Here is a 26,523-nt window from a genome sequence, read left to right as displayed (position 1 = left end):
GAGATCCAAGTGTCTCTGTCATGTCTCTTCAGACGATGGTCTTCTCAGAGCTGCCCAGGTTTGTAGTTGCATTTCAGTCTAGATGACATAAAAAACACTTGAACAAGGTAAGACACCATCACTGGGAAGGCTGAAGCCTGCTCGCAAACAGTAGCAATCAAAAATATACCAAATAATACCAGCAAGACTGCTGTGACTGACCAAGGCACAGTTCTAGGAGGACAGCCAAGCTTCAAGTGGATATGAAACTTGTGGGAACCACATGAACGGACAAGACAAAATTCACCGACAATAAATTAACCGGCTTTCTTTGGACCCCCATGTAGGACCATTAGCCTTCATCTCTTTTCAGGATAAGATAGTGTTAGTGCTTTCACATACAAGAGAAAGCATGGGGTGCCAAAATTTCTGCAAAGGGAGTACAGCTACGTAACAAATGTTTTCTGAGCTCAGATGGCCCTGGCAGCTCTTGCCAGCTCTTCCAGTAACTGTAGGTAGGAACTTGCATGCTATCCATATGTTTTAAAAATGTCACAACTAATTTCTGCTAATGCCATCCGTTATTGGTTCCTCTGTACTAAAAAGCATCAGTGACTCAAACAAACTACTGCCATACAGGAAGAATCCATTCCAGCATGTAAACTATCAAGCAAGATTTGGAGATGATCCGTGTGGTACGAACCTGCTATGTTGGACTAGACAAAAGCAATTTGGCTGTTCACAAGATGGCTGAATTACCAACAGTCATAGTTGTTCTGGAGCTTATGAAATATGAAAGTACCCATTTCTGCCAAATCCACAAATACACAGGCATTAGTAACAGACTCAAATGCAAAGACATTTGCAAACTGAAATTATGTACTAAAACACTGATCAACCTACCGTGAAAGACTTTTTCAATTACAAATTTCAAAGCAGAAGAATTATGATATAGTTTCTACTAAACACCTAACATCTTAAAAGTGCCTTACAGGACGTCTAGCCTTAATTCATCAAGAAAAAAAGTAATATTATTTACCTATGGGTCTTTGAAACAATGACTACAGATATTGGAAAGCATGTGACTGATATTTTATAATGCAGAAGTACACATTACCAATGGGAGGGTACTGTCCCTGGGAACACACCCATTCCTCTCAGTGAAGGTATTCACTTCTAAGTCAAGTCTACAGACAGATGCTGCACAGCTTAGAATTAGAATTTATTGCTTGCATGTCTGGCTCTGATGGGCACAGTGGTTTTGGCTTAAGTGAACCTTTTTTCCTCTCCCTCTTTGCAAAACAAGCCAGTACAACCCAAAGCCCTGGTTGCCTTCAGAATTTATAGTGAGGTTTCGGGTTTTGTTTTGTTTTTTTCCTCTACTGGTTGTGGATGTGACAGCCTCATACTTCTAATTCTCTCATGCTAGAGAACTCTGTAAGGCAGGCCATGCCTAAATCTTCTTAAAGTTGGTGCGCTTCTGTCGTGAAACCAGGACAGCTTCACACTCATAAGAGAAAGTAAGGTGTTTCATATTGTGCCTAATTTGGGGATATTTGTGTGTCCAGTGGAAGTTTTATTCCCAGATTAGGCATCTAGATTCCTATAGAACCTGTAATAAAAACTGGACTATCAGTAGCTTATTTTTTTTGAGCTAAAAGATATCTAAACTAGGTAAGCAGGCAATAGCAATGGAAGGTATGTTGTTTACCCCAGCCCCGCATTTGGAATCGCACAGAATGATTGATTCTCCAATGAAGTTTCAAAATCCTGTCCTACAATCAGAAGCTTAAAATAATTCTTTCACAAATAAGGGCGAGACATTTCTTTCAAAATATATGTGGTGGCAGTAGAAGGAGCAGAAGCAGAACAGGAACTGGAAGCCAGGTTTCTTCCATCCCAAATGAATATGTGACTACTACAGAGTCATCTTTAAATGCAGACAGAGATTAGAAGATTTTCTGCAAATTGTTAGAGCTCAAATGGGAGGGACCAAGGGAGTACCACTACAGAATACCCTCTGCATTTCCCAATCCTTTGTGATTGCAAACTCTGTTTTACGAAGTTTAAGATTTTCAATACTAGCTTAAACAATTTGCTTTCTGTCAGGTGCCTTGTCAGGTAGACAGCTCTTCTTCAAATTGACAATTTAGAAACCTTCAGACAGAGCAGGATTTTTAACCTAAACTTCTGCAACTCAGACAGATGTTCTGTGTCAAAGACATTCTGTGTATCTGTATGTGTGTTTAAGATGTAACAAAAATGCTACCCACCTGCTCTTTTGCGCCATATTTCAAGGTTGGACATGGCTTACCTTACATTGCAAGATCTAGCTCTCCAACAGAAACAAGTGAGAAACATTGCGTATGAGTTCTTACGGGGTTTAGGCATAAAACCAATGGTGAACATTTCCTTGCTATCAAGATGTTAGTGGATGTGTGCACACCTAGCAATGTAAACTGAGGTAAGAGAGTTTAGGTGCCTAAACACAAACATGTTTACCCAAAAACCAACCAAGCAGGAGTTTCTGCATGTTAGTGTTGCCTAGATGTTAGGTAGATACTCGAATGCTTGACTCTCTGATGCAAAACTGATACCTGCTTCTTTCTTTTAAGATGGTTGCAACTAGTTTCAGAAATTCTGCTTGGTGTTTCTCATTATGCAGAACTCTGTCAAACTTATTATGCAGTTCTAAGAGGTAAAGAACATAATGAGATCTTTCATCTTGGATCTGGCTTTAAGATTGCTTGTCACAGGCTGAAAGTTGTTGAGAAAATATCAGGTAACAGTCTCCAGCAGCAACTAAAAAAATCTAAATCAAAGCATGCACCTACTCTGTTGCAGGTACCCAAGGAATATAAAAAAATAATAAAAAAGGGAAAAGGCATGATTCATAATAAATCAAAATAAAAAAAATTAATTTAAAATCAGATGTCAAAGGCCTCGCCAGTACAATTTGCATTAGCTGCCTTCTGAACACTATCATATATTAAGGTATGGCTCAGGCAGGGTTTAGAAAAATGTCAATGTTTAAAATCTGAAAGGAAAGGAAGAGGGAATTTCTCCCCCTCTGTTCACATCCACCTTTGTTTAACACTGTAAAACTCAGATCCAAATTACTTGCCTCCTTCAGGAGGATTCACCCCTAGTCTACTGGTCCTCTCAAAGGATCCCGCTTACTTGTTCCTGAAAAATCATAGGGAAAAAGTAATCTATTTTTGGTACTGCTGAATTTTAAAAGAGCAGGAGCTTATCCTATCTTCAACACTGTTCCCTCTCACACAGTTTTGGAGAATCCAGCCTAGGAAAGACTGATGAAGAAAGCAATGGAGCTACAGCTCAATTCAATGACTTATATAAAACCATCAACTGAACTTCAGCTCTGAAGAGCACTCTTTACACTCCTATGGAGCATGCGTGAGATGATATCATTTTTATGGCACATTGTGCAAAAACTGGCCATCTGGACAGGCAGAAATCTCTTCAAGATGCAGCTTGAGCATTCCAGCCTCCCATTGTATGAATAGAGTGTATTTTCTTTTTAGTCTTTGCAATGTTTTTACATTGATTCTCAATGTTATCTTCACATGAAGAGGAATTAAAGGCTTAGAATCATAGAAATACCAGATTAGAAGGGTCCTCAGAGGATCATCTGGCCCAATCTTTTGTGGGAAAGGGAGCCTGTATGAGATCATCTAGCAAACTGTCCAGTCACATCTTGAAAACCTCCAGCAACAGGGACTCTACCACATCCCTGGGGAGGTTGTTCCAGCAAATGATTGTTGTTACTGTAAAAAAATTCTTTCTTTCTTATGTTGATATGAATGTACTTAAACACGTAAGTTTATGTTCTCCTTCCAAATCATTATGGAACTATTAAAACCAGCTTTGAAACCAATCTAGACCTTTTCCCGTGCACTGGAGCCAAATACTCACGAAGCCACTCCTCACAGGGGCGCGTCTACTTTCTTCTTAAAATTGCCAGTGGTAGCTCTTTCATAACCTGCTCACAGTCCACTGTCCCCATATTTGGAACATTTTCTCTAATACTGAAACCAAATATTCTGTGCAGAATGTAAATCAATGTCATCAAGGCTTACCCTACCAGTGGCTTTCAAAAAACCCAAGTCACCCACAACACAAAACATCTTTTAGGCAAAGAGAAACTTATCAGGAAATGCCCTCTCTCACTCCTATAGCTTTATCTTTTCCAGAGAAAATGGCACTTTCTCCCAAATGGTGAACTCCACATTCCTAGGGCTTACAGCACGCAAAGGTTCTAGGTTACAAAAAATGCTTAACTCGCAGCTTGTTTCGTAAGGAGAAACTGGACTGATGTTCCCAGGTGATCTCAGTTTTTTCTATGATGTAACATAAGTTTTTCAGTTCTTCTATATGTTAAAAATATGACATCATCTTCCCATTCCCCCCCAGCTAGGTAGGGAAAGGGAACATAATTGTGGCCAAAGGTAAGAAGAACTCATGTCCCACAAGCATCACAGCTCTAAAACTATGCAGCACCTCAAGTGTGCCAACAGAAGCAGACAGAATATGGGACTAAACACATTTAATCTGATATATAAATCATATTCATTATTGCTGTCCATTGTGCAACAATTTCATTAAAACAGAAGTACAGGAAAACCCCAAACCACTAGAAGTCCCTAGACGTTACACGAACTCTGAGCTTTCTGGTGCTATGGCAGATTAATCCTATCCAAACCAGGTTCCAGTGGTCCTACCTCCCTTGCCAACCCCAGCTACATGTTTCCTATCTCTGTGCTGTACCCAGCATTTAGGCCTGTGAGATCATACACCAAGTAATGCAGAAATTTAATGCAAATGACAATTAAGGCAGCCCCCCCCCAAAAAAAGCAGCCTAGAGCCAAAACAGCACCCTGAACTGTCTTACCATACAACCACTGGTGCAAGGAAGAAGGCAGGGTCAACACATGGTGGGGAGGGCAAAGAGGAGACCTGGGATCATGGAGCTGCCCAGACATAAACTGATTTAATTTGTCATGGAATGGTATCTGCTAGTGTTTGCAATCTAAAGCACACAAATAAAAGCACAAAAAGCTTCTAAAGCTCCACTTTCTACTGATTTCTTTGTCTCCCTGCAACAACATAACTTCTTAGTTTTCTCGGTTTTGGTTGTATCTGCTTAAGAGAGAGTGTAATCCTGGGCAAATGTGCACAAATTGCTCAGTAACAGCTGCACATGTGATCTCGTGATTAGATTCTGCCCTAGCACAATGACTTTATATTAATATATTCTCCAGTTTCATTGCTAACGTTCAATAGCTATTAGTTGAGTTAGCTGATTTTGTTTTTAAAAAAATCACATTGTGACATAGACAGACTCCTCTTTTCATATCTGCCTTAGCCAGCACTGACAAAACAAAAAACATTCCTTGCAAATATATGAAAAGTGATTCATGAAAAGGGAGTATTGGAAAAAAAAAAAAATAGAAAGGGAATGAAGCAATGCAAATTGAAGAAAGGAAATCCATTGGCATGTCTTAAAAACATTAACGCTGTCAGCTAAAATAAGATTGTAATTAGTAAGGGATTTAGATTCTGTACACGTAAGAAATGATACAACCACCTGCTAATGGGAGACGATACTATTCAAATATTACTGAAGAACAAAGACTGGTACATAATTATGTGCAAGGAGTGGGAGGGTTACAAGAAATGTTTCAACCTAGTAAACTGAACCACAGCTCAGAAAAGGCTAAAACAATAACCTTGAAAACAAGCATTAATAAGCTACTGTCACAGTACAAGGAGGATAAAAAAAGAACATGTTTGTTTACACAGTGAGCCAAATTTTGCCTACAGGCAGACCTACCTTTCACAAGAGAGTCATATATGTATATGCATAGTATTTGTACACATATGTGAAAGTGAAATATAGCTTTAACATTAATTATAGAGAAGTAAGACTTCACACCCTAGGACTGCATATTACAAAAGGTCCTATAAAAATAACATCATAGTTTATAGTCTATTTAGTAATAATTTTGACAACATAAGCTGAGAGAACTTACATGTAGTTCATTTTTTTAAATTACTAATATACATTTTTTTAAATTATGCCCATAGAAAACAAATGCTCAGGTCTGGCTTCTGGTGCCTGTGCTGCCATAATAATCACTAGTTGTCCCCGAGAGACAGAAACAGCAAGCGACCTCACCTAACAGTGATGTTGTAAAAAGAAATTCATTAATACTGTATTTGCAGAGCACTCGGATACCACAGTAAGAAGCAGCACGGAAAAGCCTATGAGGAAATTAATCATTCTGCATTCAGTGCAGGATCTGGCAGATGTGCAATAAAGAAAGCCTGGAGACATACATTATATATGAAGATAAAAAAAGATTCTAGCCATTACCAGCAGAAATAATATCCCCTGAATGAGTATCATCTGCCTTAGGCATTAAATGTTTGACATATTCTCATTCAATACGAAGGAAAAACTTCCGATTAATGTGGTAAGATTATAGCAAATACCAGACAGGTATTCCATGCAAAATATAGAATCTGATAATGTAATTAAAGTCCGTCATAAATATACATTCTGGGACTAGTATTTCCTCATTTCCACATACTTAATTTCGTAACTAAATAACACTTCCAAAGTGCAGCAATTATAAGCAAATGTACATTATCTCAGCACTCAGAGGCTCCTGTCACCACAGCTCTAGGTGTGTTATGTGTTGGCACAGTAAATCAATTCATGTTTCATGCTGCAGCTGCTAGACTGCTTCTGTAATCAAGCTACCCTGTTTTACAGCTAGCTCAAGAGAGTCAGGATAGCGCAGACATGCCAAAAAAAGGCTTAACAGTGGCGACAAACCTGCAGATTCGCAGCTAGCTCAGATATCTGTGCTAATGTTGCAAGTGCAAATTACTAATTTTATTTTACTCTACATCAGTTCAGTTCCACTCTCCTGTCCACATAAATTATGATTTATCTTACCCCATCAGCTCAAATCTGAAGTCAGATTTCAACTTTCTCCTCTGTTAATCAGTAGGGACGGCTGCTGGAGAGGAAGGATGTGTAGGGAGGACTCTAGGATGCACCCCTGGGTTGAAAAAGGTCTACCAAAGCTGCTTTCTACAGTACTTCAGAAATGGGGAGAAGAGGCAATGGGGGTCCATGCATGCCGGTCTAGAAAAATGAAAGATGTGCTAGAATAATCTGGCTGGCAGAAATAGTCTCAACAACTGCGCTGAGATGCAGCTGTGCTGTAACATATCATGGTTCCTAGTACAAAAAAAAAAACAACCCAAACCCACTGCATGAGACCATATGGATGAGCAAGTATAGTTCTTCAAGCAACCACATATAAACCCATGCCACTGTGATGAGACTAAAACAGTTACCTGGGCTGCTTAAGTCAGAAAGGGAACACTCCCTGAAGATGCAGCAGTAAGGTAGATCACCATGGGATGAGGAACTGCAGCATCCTTAAAGGTTCCCAGGCAGTATATCAACAGGTAGGTCCTGGGGCTGACACCCAAATTATCCCACACCCTGACCCCAGGAACCAGCCCGCATAGCACGGGCGGCACAGCTCAGGGGCTCTGAGCACTCAGTCTGCTGAAAAGAAAGGCAAGGCTCTTCCACCTTCTCTGTGCAATAGCAACTGCCTCTCACGTTTCATAGGACAGCCCACGACCTGGAGACAGTCTGACTCTCGCATACTATCTGCCTTGGAGAGAAGAGGCTAACCTATGCTTACCTTGCAAGGTGAGCAGGCTCAGGAACGCATGAAGCTCCAGAGCCCCACAGGCTATAGAAGTGCTTTCTCTCCATGCTACTACTGCCTGTGGCTCGGGCTCCAAGCATATTTGCTGCTTAGGAATAATCAGCTCAGTTTATTAGCTGGTGAACCACAGAGCAGTGCTTGGACCCTCCTCTGCCTAATTCAGACAGACGCCACAAGTGGGAGTTTGGGTCTGTCCAGCCAAATGTATTCTGGTTCTCCATCTCAAGAAGCTTCAAAACTTGGCTGAGCTATTCATATATTTACTGCTTGCTTTCCCACACGAGGAACATTTCTATTAAAAAGGGTGCATGGCATACTTTCTAAGACAAATCTGACCAGTTGCAGGGAAAAAAGAATTAGTTATCTTCATGAATATACATGTTCAAATGATGATTTGAAATGAATTCAAGAATCAATTCTGACTGATTTCTGAGGATGCAGGTGGCCAGTGCCTCATGAACAAAGAGATTAATGGTTTTAGTAGACAGATCTTCCAGGATAGCATAGCAAAGCTTAACCATACATTTATCCTCAGCTAAGACAATGGTAGTAGGTAATAGTAATTTTTTTTTTCTCCAGCAGACATGAAAAAGGCTAATATAGATACGTTTTCCATTTACTGTGTTATTAATATTATTGAACTAATGGAAATTGGAGTAGTCTTTTTTTTTAAGCTAGCCTACCAGTCAGCTTCTCTTTGACACAAGCAGGACATACCATGAATCTGCTGTTCATATAAGGTCTGCTCATTTCAACATAAAATTAAGACAACTAATTTGATTGAATGTTAAAATTAACTTATCTCTTTTCAGGAATGCAGAACTAAATAAAGATTTACCTAGCTTTCCTGGATATAAAAAACAAACAACAAACCTAAATGCAGGTGAAAGACTTGCAACAGAGTTGGCAATCACCACGTCATAATCAAGACGTTCTAACAAAAATATCAGAATTTGTGGAAATAAGCAAACCAAACATGGAATGAGGAAAAAAAAAATATTCATAGTGAGAAAAGCAAGAAGTTATAATATTGATCTTTGAAAAAGACCAACAGTACACAATGATATCTACAATTACGGGGTTCAAAGACAATGACAGCAAAATTCACAAGAATTACTATAAAAAAGCGACTTTCTCCGATTCTTTGTAGCTCAGAGCACTCAAACATATCGATCACTTCATTTGAATACTCTAAAATTTCCTGTCTTAGAAATCTGAACAAGGCATAAGGGAAACTGAAGCTAGTAAAATTGTAAAAGCCTATGTTCTGTTCATTTGTTTGTTCAAAAACTCACAGGTCTGATTAATGCCCACATAAACTGAAGGAAATGTTAATGACAAACATCGCTCCCTTTTCTAGCTAAAACTTTTACTCATCTTTTTTTGAAAGAGGATAGGTTTTGATCTTGTGTATTCTCAATAAATGATAGCTAAAATATCTATTGCCAGGTACATCAATATAAATGTACAGGCCCTACCTCTCACCTCCTCTGACTCACGGGAACTTGGGACATTAGAATCACAGGGAAAAGAAACCACTTTTTCAAAGGCAGTTTCACTGACATTGATATTAAAATACCTATTTCTTTCCCAACACATCAGAAGATAATTCCTTACTTCACAGACGTCTGACAAAGCCAATGTATTCTTACTGGTTATCAAAGGATCAATATCACTTTTGGTTGTGTAACAGAAATAATCAAAGCCCTGGAATAGGCAGTCTGGTGATATGACAAGTCTCTGTAGTTATTACATTTAAATAACATGTCAGTATTGATCAAAAGATGATCTCTTTAGGGGACCAGGACTTCCATCAGTAGTGTTACTTTTACTTAGCCCAGTGAGGTTACAAGGAATTTAAGCAAATAAAGATTGACCTTTGTTGGAAAACGGTGTTCTTTATTCTTTACCATCATCGGACATGTTATGTTAAGGTGCTGCTACACATAGTAACTGCTTTGCTTAATTTATTTTTTAGAATTCCCTTTGTGATCCATATAGTAATCTGTGTCAAAAATGATCATCATCAAAATATGTAAGTTCTTTTTATCCTTTGAAAAATGTATCCTACCCTTAAAATCATACTTTTATCAGATTATATAGATAATGAATGTATTATTATTCAGAAGTATGTATGAGATTTCTAAAACTCCTAAGAGATTCTAATTTCTTTCAGCATTTCTTAAACTCTCTGTGCTATTTTTCCACACAGTTTTACATAAAGCAAGTTTAGTCATGTAGTGCCAGTGTGTAATCCCTCTTTGGATAGGGATTTTAAGCCTCAAAAAAACAATTAGGAAAGCAGGCACCTACGAAATACACATAGCACAGAAAACCTTGTCAGCTGGCTAAATCTGACTGACACTCCATTTTCCAGTGCTTCAGAATCATCTGTACCACAGACATATTGTTTTGTTAATTTAATTTGCTATTGCTCAAAAGAGGAAACTATCTTGTCCCACAAGGTATGACAGCAGTCTCTGGGGTTACGTTGCCTACATTAGAATGGCTATAGTGAGTTTAAACAACTATCCAACCACTGCACCACCTTTTTAGCCACTTGCAAACTGCAAACTTCAACTACAGTAACAGAGTTTCAGATTTTTGATAACTATGAACCAGAGAAAGCTGAAGGACTATAGGCTAACAGTGCTAAACCAGTAGCGTGCATTTTATACATCATCTGAGTCTGCATTTTAAGTAAAAGGAACATTACGTAGCAGTCAATGGCATAACAACATAAAGACCTTGGTCTTACCCTTTGTTTTCAAGTCGTTTAATACCTTTGATTCCATGGGCAGTATATCGCTCACCAGTTTTATCTCAATATTTCGGGATGCCAGTTCAAGCAATTTTTCAAAAAGGCGCTGACCCTGGGAAGAACATTAAAACAAAGAAGAAGTTGTAAGACTGTTCTAAGAATAGAATTGTTCAAACAGCATATCAACAAATTAAAGACACGCGTTAAAACATAAACATATTGTAAAACAGTTGAATAAATATGTTCCTAGGTATGGTTAAATCTACCCTAACAGTTAGCAGCTCAAACAACTTTTTCTTGGACAAATACCATTTTGAAGGCCAAACTTGCTTCTTCCTTTTCCCAGATTGTGCAATACTATTGATGACAGGTAACATGCAGAGAATGAAGTGTCTAGATTTTCTATGGTGCATAAACATATTTTTACACTAACTTTCTTCTAAATAATTACATTCTGTTAAATCAGGATTAAAAGTGCAAGGAAAAGAGTTTATTACACTTATTCTGTATTGAATGATTTTTTTGTAAGTGGTTCTAACCATAGTACAATACATTTTCAAGCGGTCGTGCGCTCATCTTTAAATGAGCTATACAAGGAAGGAAAACAATGATCTACATGTATTTCATAAAATTTTCCTTTTTACGGTGTTGTAACTTTACTATTTAAGCCCTATTTCTAACGCAGAACAAAAAAGGGAATCTCATACTGAGCTAGATACATGTTAAACCAGAAATCAAGACATTTGTTTCACATGAAAAATAAGATTTTAAATGGCCACATTTTTCCCTATCCAAGAAACAAAGAAAAAGTAGACTTTCTGATTGCATAGTAAATGTTTAAATTTTAGATTTAATATTTTAACTTAAAGAAAAACGCTTAGTTAGAAGCATCTAACTACACAATGTCAAGAATAAAATACCCAGTGTATCAATACTGTGCTGTGTTACTACAACCACAGTTAGAACCCATTTCCTTGCTGCCATTCTAGCTTACTACAGCGGACGCCAGTTACAGTTAGCAGTCAAATACACAAAAACTTTGGGTTTAAGCAGCTGACAAAGTGCCTGCCCTACCTACAGGGTTCACTTTAGATACAATATAATGCTGGCCACAAAGTAAAGCTAGAACAGAAAAGCAACAGTCCTATCAACTTTCAAACAAACAGGTAGAAGATAAAGCTTTCCACGGAACCATGTTAGATAATTCTCTGTACAAACTATTACTCTAAAAATCTTAGAAGGATCTTTCTATTCAACAAAAATGGCCAAAGCAAAAGCAGTTTGGGATGACGCAATCTGACGTAGCATGGACTAACAAAACCTCAGACAGAAGCCCTCCTCCCACCTCCCACCCAGAAGCAGCAGACAGTGGAAAGCCACCCTTCGCCCTGCAAACTGCCTGCACAGATTGACACGTGGAGCTGTGCTGGGCCTTAAGCATTAAGCAGTCACAGAAAGTAGCTCTTCATCTGTCTACAGTACAGACCTATTTTTTAATATTCACTTATTTTGAATATACGTGGCAAAGTGAGAATACCCAGACTCCTAAAAACTAGCTCCCTCAAAATTACAGGGCAGCCAGAGGCTGCAGTGGAAACACAGAACTACCGTTTATGTTTTAATTTTGTAATGTATGCCTGCTTGCTGGCTCAAATCCGCAGCATAGCTCCCTGCTTATCCCAGGGCTCACAGGAACTCGGTAGTCAACAAGATACTGCCATTAATGAAAGCATTAGTCAATGGCTAACAGAACAGGAAAACAAAAACATGGTTTGCATGCAGCTCCAAATGCTCCTTATACTCACATTCAGCATTTCTTGAGGCGACTAGGTGGTCCCATATCTAAGAAATAACACCCGTGATTTAACTCACACGCTGAAATGCCCTTACTGAGATGCTGTGCAAGTCAAGGAGTGGCTTTCCCTCACATTCCTCATGAAGCTAAAAGGATCCTTAATTCTCACGTCAGTGACTGGGTTGGGGTTTTTTAAGGAGAATAGGGGCAGCTGTTGCCAGAGGTAAGAATTAATGAGATAATAGGGTGGAGGGGATGGATGCTGCAGAGTTATGCAGCACAGCCCCACTGTGATTCTGGGGGAGCAGAGGGGCACTGATCAGTATTCTTGGGGGCCCTGCTCCCCCCAGGAGGGTCTCTCCCACAATTGCTGTGGACTGACGCTGCTAGACTCTAACTGAATCTGGGAACAGCAATCACTTTGCTGCAAGGCTCAGGCAGCCTTTGGACCCCCTTCTTCTGGGTCCACCAACTGGAGACACCGGCAGTTTTGATTTTTATTAGCTATATCTTTGCAAAAAGTGAGCAGGGAAAATTAAGGACTAAAAGGCTTGCATGATGTAAATTAATTCAACTTATATGTAGAAACAGCTACGCGGAAAGGTTCTATGTGTTGATTTAATTTACTAGGTAGAAAGACAGAGACAACACTGTTTTTGTTTGGGTTATCTGTAAAAGCTGATTTTTGACTAGAAGAATAGCAGAAAGCTCTAGCATACAGAAGGAAACATGGGCAAAACATTCATAAATTTGATGGAAGGTGATTCACATTATCAATACGAATTAACACATTAACTGTTCTGCTAAAGAAATGCTTAGAAAGTTAACATCTCAAGCTGATAAAATTAATTGTTTCAGGGGATTGTTTCCTAAGTTTTTTTCCCATGGTAATTATTTTTGGACCTTATTGCCACTTCTATCTGCACAAGATTTTATTTACATATGATTTACAAAAGCTTTGATAAACAAGCCTGTACATTCTGTATTAATTTTATTTTGGACAAAAAATAACATGGCAGCGTTTCCTGAGTTTTACCCGCTCTTCGTATGCCCTGATGCGACCAATATAGCATCCTTAATGGATCACCTGGTTGTCTCTTACAGGCCGTGCTGCCAGCTGAACGGCCCATCCTATGGGTGAATAGATCACTCGGAGTGCAGTCCTGCATTCCAATGAAGACATCTTCTCTGAAAATACATCCCTTTTCCCATCAAGGACACCACAAGCTATGCATTTATAATATCCTTTTTTGTCCGATTATGTTCATAAATGGTAAACCCTCAAATTGATAAAACATTTAAAGCATCTCTAAGTAGTAATGGTTAAGACTAGGAGTGCACTCACCACAAATATGTGTGTTTATACAGGTATACAAAAAACACCACCCGGTGCCAGAACTGGAAGGAATTCCCTCTGCTTCATCTCTCTCTGCATCATCCCTCAGCAGGCAATCATACACTCACCAAGGCTTAGTCTAGACACTCTAAACAACTATGAAAAATTCACAACTTGCTTTTAAAAATCTGTATGTATTATAGTAAAGTAGGGTACTAGAAATTCTTCCTTCATTGTTGAAGAACCTGGCCTTCTTCCCCATTAATATTAATTTGAAACTCAGATTCTATACTTTCTGACATGTTTACTTGCAATTTTACTGGTTTTTTCTATGAAAAGGAAAAAAGACAGGACAGAAGGTCTGAAGAGTTTTGTCACTGCTGTCAGCAAATTTGAAATGCTTCTGTTCAATGCAAACCCTCATGCTGTCATTCAGACCACGTTCCCTTTGCAAGACAATACCAGGCTGCTGCGCGACTACGTGACAGTGATCAGAATCATTTCTATATACCCAGCTTGTGAGGACTGAGAAAGAGTAGCAGCCAAGTGCTATGAAACTGCAGCATGCTACCTTATACAATATCTGCATTTTCACAAACAATACCACCAGAAATCTGCCTATCTTGATAAAATACTCTCTTACACTTTTCACTGGGCTGTTTCAAAAAACCTACTGGACATGACAAATAGGATGTAAAAAGTACCTTATCACATGCACAAACTGACATTCTCATGGTAGCTTTAAACTACTGTACATCTGAAACATCAGTCCCAACTGTACCTGCCACAGCCACCTGGTGAATTTAAAAAAAAGAAAGGTATCATTACCAAAAGGCCCTGAAATTGCTCCCAGAGTAATTTCTTAGCAGTCACTAGGCAGACTGATTTTAGCCTGGTTGATTTCCCTTGCCTGCTGTTGTCTTTATCAGCATGCTCTCCTCATTAAAAATAAAATAGGAGAGATATGAACATGAAAATGCTGTATTTACTGAAGTACTCTAAAATTGAATTATTGTGCTCTTCAGTAACTTAGATTCCTACAGCTTAGACAATGCTTAGCTTTTTCTTTCCATGGAAATAAACCTGGTTACTTCCAGAATTTTCTCTGGATTTACTCTATGTAATTCTACTAATATTTTTAAAAGTTGTCTTATGATCTAGCCTCTGGGTATATCTATAAATCATCACTAAAAATCATAGCATGCTAGCGGAAACCAATAGAGCAAATAAAGAAAGAAATCCTAACTTTAACTTCTCTTATTTAATACAGAACAAATGCTGTCCTCAAATTCTTCTAGCAACACAGCTAATGAAAAGGGAGGGAATGTGCTTTCATTTTAAAACCTCTCCTTTTTAAATTTCTTTTCTAGGCCTCAGTCTGTACCAGCTGTATTGGAGAAATGTAAGCACCTGAAAAGGAGAGATGTTTGTGTAAAGGTGACCTTACAGAAAAGAAAATACACTGTGATCTCTGATTTCTGCTGGTAGCTATTAGGTTTGGAGGTGTGTTCTTCTTTGTACTTATTTGTGATTTTTTAATAATTGTCAAGGACTGGTACTTAAGCTCCAATACTAACATTTGTTCTACCAAACAGATCACTTAAGATCTTTGGGCAATGCATGTCTGAGTGACACAGGACTCATCATCAAAGACTCATTACAAAGCTGGACAGCTGGATTACATGAGACTTATTATGTGATGGAGTGGGAGACTTCTTCCATCAAACCATTTGGGAGCTGCACAATAGGTAGGTAAATAAAGTCAGAACCATCCATTTTTTACGTGATCATTGTGAAAATCAGACACCGATCTACCCTTAAATGATCTTATGGCCATTCAAATAGCCATCCAGGGAGAGCTGTGTGATACTCATGGCAATACCAATAAATCATGCTGGCATTAATTCTTATTTGTGAAACATAAAATGAAATTTGAAAGGAAGGACTTTCTGGTCACTCAAAGTTTCTAAATATGAGATGAGCCAGAGGAAGTGAATTGTGAAAATCATGAAATTGGCATGATCTTATGTTGACCCCTCTCTTCACTGCAAATGAATTAAAAGTTATCCTCAAAAATTGTTTCCATTGTCCTCTGCTATCTCTAAACATCACATTGCCACAGGACGAGTCACACATTCACATTCTGCAAAAATCTCAAAGCTTCTACATGACAACTACCCTGCTATCTTGAAAATGCACAGATGACAACAAAGTCACCAAACCACATAGTTTTCTTCTGAATGAGAAAAGCAGGTGTAGAAAGCCTACTCAGTATTTTGCCAAACAACTATTTGTTTGCTTGACCACTTAAGCTGTAGAAGCACAGAAAACACTGTAGCATCATGTGTTTGCATTTGGAGACTCCAATTTAGCAAGACTTATCAACTCAGGTGACTGAGCACAGCAGTTGTGACCTGGACAGCTCAGTCAGCACTGACTGTTTATTTAGATTTATAACAACAAAAAGTGGACAGGCAACTGTCAAGGACACGAGGTAACATACAAATAAAAATGAAGAAAAATACAGCAGAAAGTTCTGCAATTTCATATATGCACATGTATACATACATATATATGCATGTCCAAGATACATTTGGACAAACTGGACAGTATGTATACATACAGATGATATGTATATAGGGCATATATATATCTATATCTATACATATAAAACTGCAGAATTGCCTCCTGTATTTTTCTTCAATATATATATTGGACATACATGTGTATATATGTGTATGCATGTGTGTATGTAACTCCACCAACATGTATACAGAGAATGTAGCTAAACATTGTAACTAATTAAGAAAAAGCAATCAAGCCTACTCAGCTTTTCTCCTTCAGAAATCCACGTCTGTTGAAGTGCTCTTGTAGAGAACCTTGCTTTGCAGTATGCCTTGAATATTCATAAAATGGAAATTGCTAGTTATAGAGCAGGATGTGGGTCCATATGGAAAATGGTTATGTCCTTATTTTCTAATAAAACCAGAATCATTCAAGGAACGACTAGAACGTACACACTAAGCACCATACTACCCCGAAGTTTTGCATCTCACCCCCTTACCTTTCATAATGTTTCTGCTGTTTTGGGGCAAATTTCCCTGAACTCAAATTGTAAAGACTTGAGGACATTCGACTTCTACATCAGAAAATTACTAGATTACAGTTATTGAACCTCCTCTGAAATTTCACTTTCATTTTACGAGTGGAGAGAGCAGATGTAACAGCGCAAGTTTTCTCCCTTCCCTTTCACACACTAAGCTTTGTGTACATTCTCTCGGGCAGGGATTTGCTAAGAAACACTGCCTCTTGGCAATTTCTTTAGCAATTAGACTGGCCAATAACAGTACAGTGTTGTAGCATGAATAGACAAGCTTGACAGAAAGATCTATCAGCTGTTCAGCCCACACTGCTGTACAAATGAGGAAATGACTAGAATATTAATTGCCTTTAAACAGAAGCAATTACTCACTTTTGTAAGACTACTAGCAGGAGAAATACATAACTAGAATAGAATATTATGAAAAATGTTTCATTTTTCTGGCTTTAACAGTGCATTTGAGGATGAAAGAGCAAATCCACTTCTTACATGTCTCTTCTTCCTTTCCCTGCTCTGACATTTGGCAATATCTTACAGTTTTTACTTTGCATGAGAATGTGGATCAGTGAATGGCTTTGATGATTAACTACCGAAATCCCAATTTTCAGTTTGCAATGTTTGTCCTCTGTTTGGGATTTGTTAGGCTCTGCTGGTTTTGAAGCAAACGACATGTTGAATTTTTTTTCAGACAAAACATTTTTAAAAGATTCATGCACACACCAATTCATGCACATCCTAAAAACATCTAAGGCACTATCTCTTTGAATTCATCTGCTTGAATGACAGTACACGGGTTTGAAGTTTCTTAGGCAATAAATTTAAATAAAGCTTAACTGCATAATTACATTGTGAAAAATCTCAATATTTTGATACTCAATAAATTTATTCACAAATTGTATTCCAATATTTATAAGCATTCTAAAAGAAAGGGTTTCCACTACATTTTCCATTTGGCTGCTCACCTCAGATTTTCACTCTTTTAAATGGACACGCAGCAGATTTATTCTGAAGAAAAGTTAATGTATGCCATTCAACTAGGCTACAGCCTCTTTCAAGAGTAGAATCCAGTTCATGACTTGAAAATACAGGTTATTTGCAGTACTATCTTTAGTTGCTCAGAATACCAGTCTTTGTCTATCATCTACCAAAAGGCACTTTTTACCACACTGCATCAACAAAACTAGAGAGGAAAGTGAAGAGTTTATGTCATAGTATAATAGAGTTGATTCCTTACAGTTACCTGGCTATCATTTTAACCCCATTTCATGTCAGCTGAGCAGCTTCTTTCAGCAAAGAATCCATTTGGTGGAAAAGAGGAGATACTCTCAGCCTATCAGTTCTTTGATATCTTAGTTTCACAAGTGATACTAAGTGGAAAACTGCCCTTACCATATTTCTAAGAGGATTGCTCTCAAGAATAAAGTGCTTGTTGGCACAGCATCATTATAATGCACGTCTGTCTCATTCACTGTGATTTATGATTTTTCCTATTGCTCTTAACCGCAGAAGTCTTGAACACTACTCCCTCCCAAGATTCATTTTGAAAAGGTATGAGAAATCATCTGATACTACATTGTTCTTTGCAAGTGTAATTCTATCCATCTATTTGGCTGCAGAATTAATCCACATGCTTGCTCTTTTCCTTCATCAGTTGCATCAAATAGAAAATAAGTGTATAGATTTATGGATATTCCCAAATTATGGATGCGTTAATATAGGCACAATTTTGGAGGGTTTTTAGGATTACACAATGACATCCCTTCCTAAGATGGAAGTGATATGAATATGTGTTGGATGTGTTATCTAGTCCAAGCGTGCCACCACTCTCAGAAAACTATTGTATTGGCAAGAAAATCCCCATAAGAAAATGTTTTTTTAGACTGCCCCCCAAAATAGGTCTGCTACAGGGAAGGGCTGTAGTTCTAAAAAATTAATAGTGAAACAACAAGAACGGATTGTTAAAGTCCCACCCTTTTGTTAGGCTAGAACATACCTGGCATGCTGATGGATGACTGTGATTGAGGTCCCACTGGGAAGATACTATGTCAACAGACTTTTCAGCCATATTAAGCAAATTCATCCAGCCTTGGAATAGAGACAAATGGGATGGTGCACTGTCTGAATAGTTGATCCCTTCAGGAATATTTTCCACAAGAGCAACCCTGAGAATAGATAAGGAAAAAATAACCACTTAACAAAAGCACTTTTCTTTATTAAAAAGTTCCAAATTGTAAAGAATGTCAGGTTTTGGACCTGTGGTTCAACATCTGCTCCCAGAGGCTCTCAGCAGTGTGCCACCCCACAACTCGCTCTGAAGTTGCTGACTGTCATGCTCCGCACTTCCCAAAACAATAAAAGGCGGAAATGAGCTACTGTTAATGCAGCAAAGCCAATTAAGCTTTTGAAGCTCTGCAAAATTAGATTAAACGTCAAAAACCTTACTTATAACACAGTAAGTGGGAATCAGTCCTTAAGGTGAGGATGGGAAGAATGAAACAATCTCTTCTTGCTTTGCCACTCTCATCTTTGCATTTAATTTCTTCTCTCTAAGCAATGTGGCAAGATGTATACTCCCTGGCATTCTCTTAGGTCTGCTTTTACAGCTGACATTTTATTACATTGCAGTCTCTATATGTGAATTCCCTCTTTCCAACTGCTCTAAGCTAACTAATTTTTCTGCTTTTGTTTACCTGTGTAAGGCTCTAACTGGGGTCCAGTGGTTAAGAACAGAAGAATTATGCCCTTCTAATTTCCTGTTCTTTTTGGAAGGCTCCTTGATCTTATTGTCTATATTATTCAAAATGCTTGCAAATTACATTACATACGTTCACGTGGATCCAGGAAGCTAAACAAACATTGTAGTAAACTGATAGTTCAAAATATGCTCCTCTGCTTCAGGGAAATGATGTGTTTCATTCAGCATACTGCCTCACTGCTAGATTTCCTTAAATTGCAGCAGATAAAGCTCCTTTCTACACTCAACAGAGGAATCTTAAAAATAAATGCAAGTCAAACAAGCTTCCCAATTCTGTCTTTAGGTAAACAGATGAAATTTCCTACTTATCCAAGTGGCACTTCTATAAGTGTCCCCATCATCTACCACTTTTACTGTGAATCATACAAACCAGATTTAGGAAAGTTGTAGTAGGAATTTGGAGAATACTCCTTTTCATTGTATCCAAGTATATCAAGTATTTCCAGACTGTTTCTGTACTTATTAATAGCATTAATTACCAACTCCAGCAATATGAATATAATTTATAAACTTTTTTAAAGTAAATCATTAATACAAACCTCTAGCGTAAATGAGAATTGTACACTTTTTGACTGTGAGAAAAATAGATTAGTGCAGTATTTTCTATTAATTCAGTTCATCCTACAGGTTCACAAGGAAACTTTTACAGCTATTTCAGAATATCAAGCATGTTTGTGAAGTTAATCCATTAAAACACTGAAGATTAGCACTCTTTAACAGTATAAAGAAAACTCAGTAAGAATTGTGCTGAAGTAAACCTGTGGCAATTATCATATTCTTACTCTCCTGGCTGGCAAAAAATTCTCCCAAAACCAGAAGAGGCACAGCTCCTCCTTTCATTAAAAATTCAAGTATGTTCTCCAATTCCCTAAAATCCATCAAACAACATACATATCACTAAGATACAATTATTGATGAAGTTCTCTACAACATACTTTGAATACACTATTCTATTGATTAACATTAAACTTAACTGCATTACAGTAAGTGTTGTAACAGCAGTAAATTAACTGTAAAAGATTAAAAACACAACTTGATTTTTTTTAATTTCTTCAAAGTGTACTTTATTCTAAAACAGTCTACCTACCTTGTCTACAAATTTTTCAAAATAACTAGTGCCCTAAAAAGTTAGTGCCCTTATTAGTCTATTAGCAATGCCATACTTTTAAAAAGAAACTATTTTACTCTAACACTTAAGGTTTTAGACTTATTCCTGCTGCATCTAATCCTGTTACAGAACTTAATAAAACATTTGTTAGATCCCTTGAAAGCCTGGCTAGTTCTTTTTCGCTAGTTAACGTTGCTAATCATATTGCAACTCTTAGCAATGTCCATGTTCCCAGAGCTGTTTTATGGAGAGCTGTAGGATGCCCACCTTCAAAAAGCAAGAAATCGAAATCAAAGCACCTTGCTCTCTACAAGGACTTTAACCCCCCCACAACAATCCAGTGGCAAAGATGAGAAATGAATCCATGTCTTTCTGGTCTCTTCCATCCCCTACCCATTCACACGTAGATAGAGGAGACCATTATTTTGAACATTCTCCAAAGACATTCTTCATATCAAATGATTATTCAAAAAAATAATCTATCAAATGTGGTTCTTATTTAGCTAGAATTTAAAAGTGCACATCACTCCCTTAACACAAGATGTGACTGAAACTTCTCAACATTAGAATATTGCCTGACATACACAGTGTTTTCTGGTTGAACCTATGCAAATGAATATACAGGAGCCTACAAATTAATTGATAGGATTGAATCTGTCAGGGTGACTTCCAGTGGCTTGTAGTGGTGTTTCCCACGGGCTGTACTGACCTGCTGTCTCACTGGAAAGCATTAGCTTAGCTGCCATTCTTCCTATCTCTGTCTTTGGCAAGTTGAAAGCTGCCAAAAAGGTAACACTCTCACAAAGTCATAGATGGGCTGAGATGATCTGGAGATCATGTCGCTCAACCACCCTTGTCAAAGCAGGGTCAATGACAGCAGGATGCTCAGGACATTGTCCAGTCAGGTTTTGAGTATCTCCAATATCTCCAAGTCCAAGAAACTAAACATATTATATTTGAGATTAGGGCCCTGATCCAGCCAAACACATACATGCTTATTTCTGATGCATTCACTTCACCTTATTTAGGTCCAAAGTAGGGGAAAATGCTATATCCATATATTATAAACCCAGATTCCAGAGATCGTTGGAAGCTATACCTTAAAGTGTAATGCAGGAAGAGCTGTGGATGTAGGTCATTGGTCTATAGATACATTTGGGCACAGATATGATCAAGATATGCAAAAAACTTGGGCTCTTCCTCCTGTTCCTCAGGTTTAAACCATTGACTTATTCAAAGAAAGTAGCAAGGCAAATTTGCTGGGCAAAAGGAAATTCATCTGCCTCTTAAAAGGGCTGTCTCTTGTCAGGTAAGGAAGTTTGTCCTGACTGTTGGGCTGAACTTGTTCTTAATAGGAAATCAACTCCCAACTTGTCAATCTGCATACAATTCAGCAGGCCACAGCACTAGCGCTAAATAAGGAATGTGACTACACAGCTCCTGCCATTTTATAATTTGGATTTGATTATGTAATAAAAGCCAGATGCATTCCAGTTAGCAAAACTGTTATTCAGAACAGATATTATCTGTTAATATATTTCCTAGTCTTTTGTTTAGCCAAATAGTAAGTACTTCGTGTTCTTTAGCAGACAAAGACATTTCATCTAGCTAGGGTACTAGTTAAAATGTTTTCAGAGTTTAGACTTCCCTTTAATAATGAACGGATTCTGCCACCCCCCCCAATATATTCCCCTACCCACTCAAAAACTCAACACCAAGCTCAGAAGTTAAAAAAAAGTCAACCACCAAGTTTCTAAAATAAGTGATTTTGCTTTCATAACCTTCCCTTTTCCTTTGGCACAATAGTAAAGTTCCAGTACTTAGTCAAGAAGAGCTTTGTTAAACCTTCTGTGCAAAAGTATGGGTTTGCAAGCCCCAATTCCATCAATAAAAGCTAAATTTAGCTCTCATTTTTGTACCAATACGACCCACAAAGAGGTTTTTCAAATCTGGTATAACACAAACTTCCAGGAGGGAAGGTCATTCACAGACCCTGAGGAAGATCAGATATGGTGACATAATTTATTCTGCAAAAATGTCATATTAAAAAAGCAAAACAAACAAATGTAGCATGGTGATTAAAATGGACTTCTCCTATGCTCAAAATCATTAGCAGATAACTGTTGGATGAGATGTCCTTCTCTTCCCGATTTCCTGGTGCTCTAAGTATTTCATCTGATTAATGCCAACATAGGCTAGCCTATTCAGTCGTATAGCTGAATATTCTTGAATCTACCTCACACAGACTGAGAAACCAGAAAGTAATGTTACATGTTTTCTGTGAAGTTATAGAGAGAGACAAGGGTCAGAGCTGAAATTCAAGCTCCTCTAAGCTAACAGAAATGTGGTAAGCAGTATAATGGTATTTAACGCCTACCAAAGAATAGACCTTGACCTCAATAATCAGAGTCTTCTGAGCTCAACTATATGACTTGTATTTAGCAATTCCAAGTGAATTCTGTCCCCGGCTAAGGATTCTTCTTCATCTTTGACAGTTCTTTGGTCTGAAAGTGAGGTTTGTTTCTGATCTTACACCAATTTTTCCCTCTGAAGCAAGCAGAGATACTATTAACTTAGCATCTGGGTTAATTAGAGAAGAAAGAGGGCTAAGGCAGTGAAAATAGGTGGAGGCTATATGTCTATCTCTTGAATAAACTTGGGGTTATTGGTGAAAATTCATAGCTCTGTCTGTTGAAAAGTTTAGCTCTAATGATTACACAAGTATAAAAGGACAGTTCTCTTGATAGTTCAAACTTCACAATTTATTAAAATGATAAGCTGTAGAACATTATTCACTCCAGTTTGTCTCAATCCAGAGTCATACACTAAAGAAAATCCAGGTCATATTCACTTGAGTGTCTCTACAACATCTGAATTTACTCACCATTAAAGGGAAGAAACGTAATGAGAAAACACTGCAATGATTTGTATGAGACAATAAAGAAATGAAAGATGAGCAAATACTACCTTTGTCATAAGGCTGCTATATTTCAGACAAGGGAGAGAAAAAGAAGAAATAAAGAAAAAAAAAGGACTGGGAAAGGTGTGTGAGTCCTGCCCCTATACCAGGGTCCTAGTTAAAGATACCCTCTTGCGAACCCTCTCTCAATCCAGAAGCCCTGGAACCACCAACCCCTGCCCTGAAGGACCGCAGCTCCTCACAGCATTCCATCTCCTCCTTTCTTATAACCCCAGAGTCTTAATATCCATTCAAAACCTACCATCTTTCTCAGACCTGTGTTTTCAATTGAGGCTTTCAACATATCACCTTCAAGCCCTCTACTTGCTTTTACATCGCATCACCCCTACCACTCTTCTACCTCAGACCTACTCATTAGCTGTCATGCTGGCCAAGACCATCTTCTCTTTAGCTCCTCAACAGAACCACAGTTCCAGCTCTTGTTTCTGAAAGGGATTAAGAAATATCTTTCTAGACAGGTTATAATTACTATTACAAAAACATGCAGAACACTCTCTTTTCTGGGTTCAGAGAAGAAGTTTCCTAAAAAAAAGAGAAAGTAAGTACAGCACAACTTATCAATATATTTGGATATTCCCCTTGGAGTCAGTGGTAAGGATTTGGAAGATCAAGTGCTACAATTCACTTGAGATCAGACTCCAGAGTGTAACGGTATGCAGTGTATTTGGATAATGACATGGTATATCCAGTAAAGAAAAATTAAACTGTGCATTATAGGTAATATTTACTCCATAATTAATTACATCTCATTCTTCCAGTATAAGAAGTCACAAAATCTGCTAGCTATCACATACTTATGCTGTTGATTTCAATTTTAAATAAAATATGTTTGAGCCATTAACACAAATTCATGACAGAACACAATGGTTAAAAGTGAAATGGAGAGCAGATAAGATTGAATTTAAAACAGACTGTGAACTCAAACTAAGTACTCAAAAGCACCTAGACTATTAGCATCTGAGAATATCACAAACTCTATAACACTCCTGTACCACTGACAATCTCAAGTGGTGAGGCACGTGTATGTGTGTTTTTACACACGCATGTGCCTCAGTATATGTGCACACTACAAAAGCTCTTTGCTGGCATTTACTTGTCTGCTTTTTGAATTTTAGTCGTGAAGACTTTGATCTCCAGAGACAGAATCTTGGGATGCTGAGTACTTGGTTTAAGACTATGCTTTGAATTAGATCTGCAGTGAATGCAGGTAAGTTCAGATTTATGCTATTAAATGTATTTTTCTGCAGACATGCAGCATTGGGCTCCAGATACAGAGCTTTATCTGAACATTCATTTCTGAGTATGTGATAGAGCACACTAGTGTGATGTTGAAACTGAAAAGCTGCTCTCAGTGCCTCCCTGACGAATACGTATTTTCGACATGATTCCGTGTACTCAGTAATAAAACACTGCAATGAGTAGATTAACACTTATTATTTTAAGAAATCAAACTGTGCTGGATTTTAGAGACACATAGTGCCAGTCTCTGTTTTGAAGGAAGATTCTCCATCTCTTGATTGTCTTTATATTCAGAATCTGGTAAGCAGTCATGAGCTATGAGGGCAAAAATGTAAAAACCTGTTGTATAAGAAGTCCAACTAGATGGTCTAAAGCAGATTTCCTAAATTCCCTGTCCCTGGACATGTGAATTGCAACCTAGTGGGTTAAAAGGGGAGTGGTTTAACAGGGTTCATGTGGTGCACGCAAATGGGACTACTACACTGTTGCGTTGGAGTATATAATGAACTAGAGCTATGGCTATAGGGTACAGCAAAGCAGTGCTCCTTCTAGCTGTGCTGCCTCAAGCCAAGGAGGCACATACTGGTCCTGGGCTTCTGCTCTTCATCACAGCAGTCAGTCAGCGACTCCTCAGTCACACTGCTCACCCGGGCCAGTATGGATGCCACCAGGGCACGCTGATACAAGAAAGGGCCATGGCATTTTACATGACAGATGCAAGACATGCAGACAATTTACTAAGTAACATGTAGCTACAGCCGGTTAAGCTGTCCTGCACCTACTGCAAACAGTTTGACAGATCTAACCAGTGGCCTAAATTCTGTGAATACCATCTGTGACCGGACTCAGAAGACACAGGCCCCTTCAGCCAAGTGAGTGGCCTGATCCTCTTTAACATGCAGCTGCAGGAGGTGGCTGTGGCACAAGAGAGGGAGTAAACAGCCCTGCCAACTTCACGTGCTCACTGAACTCCAGCCCCAAGGGCTTCAGCTAATGGCTAAAATTAAAGTTGCCTTTCAGCTTTCCCCTTCTATGTCTACCCCTTCTTTGCACTTAGTCTCCTTTCAATTTTTCTTATCGGTCCACAGAAGTGATTAAAGTATACTAACTATATACCAACACATATTTTAGCTCCTCACCACTTAGGCCTTTTTATATTTTCCATAATCAACTTAGAGATCACTTTGTTATTTCTGTTCCCACGTAACTGTTTTTGTGCCCTCTCATCGTGATGTCTACAAGCCAAATATAGAGTTCAGGCATGCACAATGCATCCATCAAGCCTGGAAGATTTTACATGCCAGATCCTTGGTTGATACAATACAAAAAATAAGAATTTCAGTCAGCAGTTATGTCAGTGGAACAATATCGGGTATTTACCAGTTGGAGATTAGACTCGATTCTCTGGGCCTATAGAATAAATAACTAGAAGCACTCCAGGAATACCTCTTCTCTTTGGACTGCCCCATGGATTGTTATGTAAGACAAAGATGCTCCCTCCCTCTCATACCATCATCTTCCGAAAGAACGTACCAACAATAAAATCCTACTGTTTCAACTTCCCTTAAGTGACGAGCAACACAATATTTGTGTTGTAACATAACATAGACATTTAAGTTTCAAAAGAAAGACCCACTATACAAAACCACAAGTCATCTAAGGTTTAAATCTGTGAATAATTTCTAATTAAGC

At 38.2% G+C, this 26,523-nt stretch overlaps 1 protein-coding gene across 2 annotated transcripts in view; it reads right to left on the bottom strand.

The window, feature by feature from the left end:
* PLD5 (phospholipase D family member 5) overlaps positions 1-26,523 on the bottom strand; it is a 113,710-nt gene that overhangs the window by 51,848 nt on the left and 35,339 nt on the right. The window contains exons 2-3 of one of the 2 annotated variants that reach the window (XM_049830720.1): positions 18,743-18,911; positions 10,516-10,630 (exon numbers count right to left, since the gene is read on the bottom strand). In XM_049830720.1, the coding sequence (XP_049686677.1) occupies positions 10,516-10,630; positions 18,743-18,911 (284 nt within the window). Of the gene's footprint in view, positions 1-6,964; positions 7,062-10,515; positions 10,631-18,742; positions 18,912-26,523 lie in introns of those variants that run through there. The other variant, XM_049830721.1, reaches the window with a different exon arrangement.

This window comes from Accipiter gentilis, chromosome 28 (genome assembly GCF_929443795.1).
Source record: "Accipiter gentilis chromosome 28, bAccGen1.1, whole genome shotgun sequence".
In the NCBI taxonomy this organism is placed as follows: Eukaryota; Metazoa; Chordata; class Aves; order Accipitriformes; family Accipitridae; genus Astur; species Astur gentilis.
This window is presented reverse-complemented; position numbering and strand designations above follow the sequence as displayed.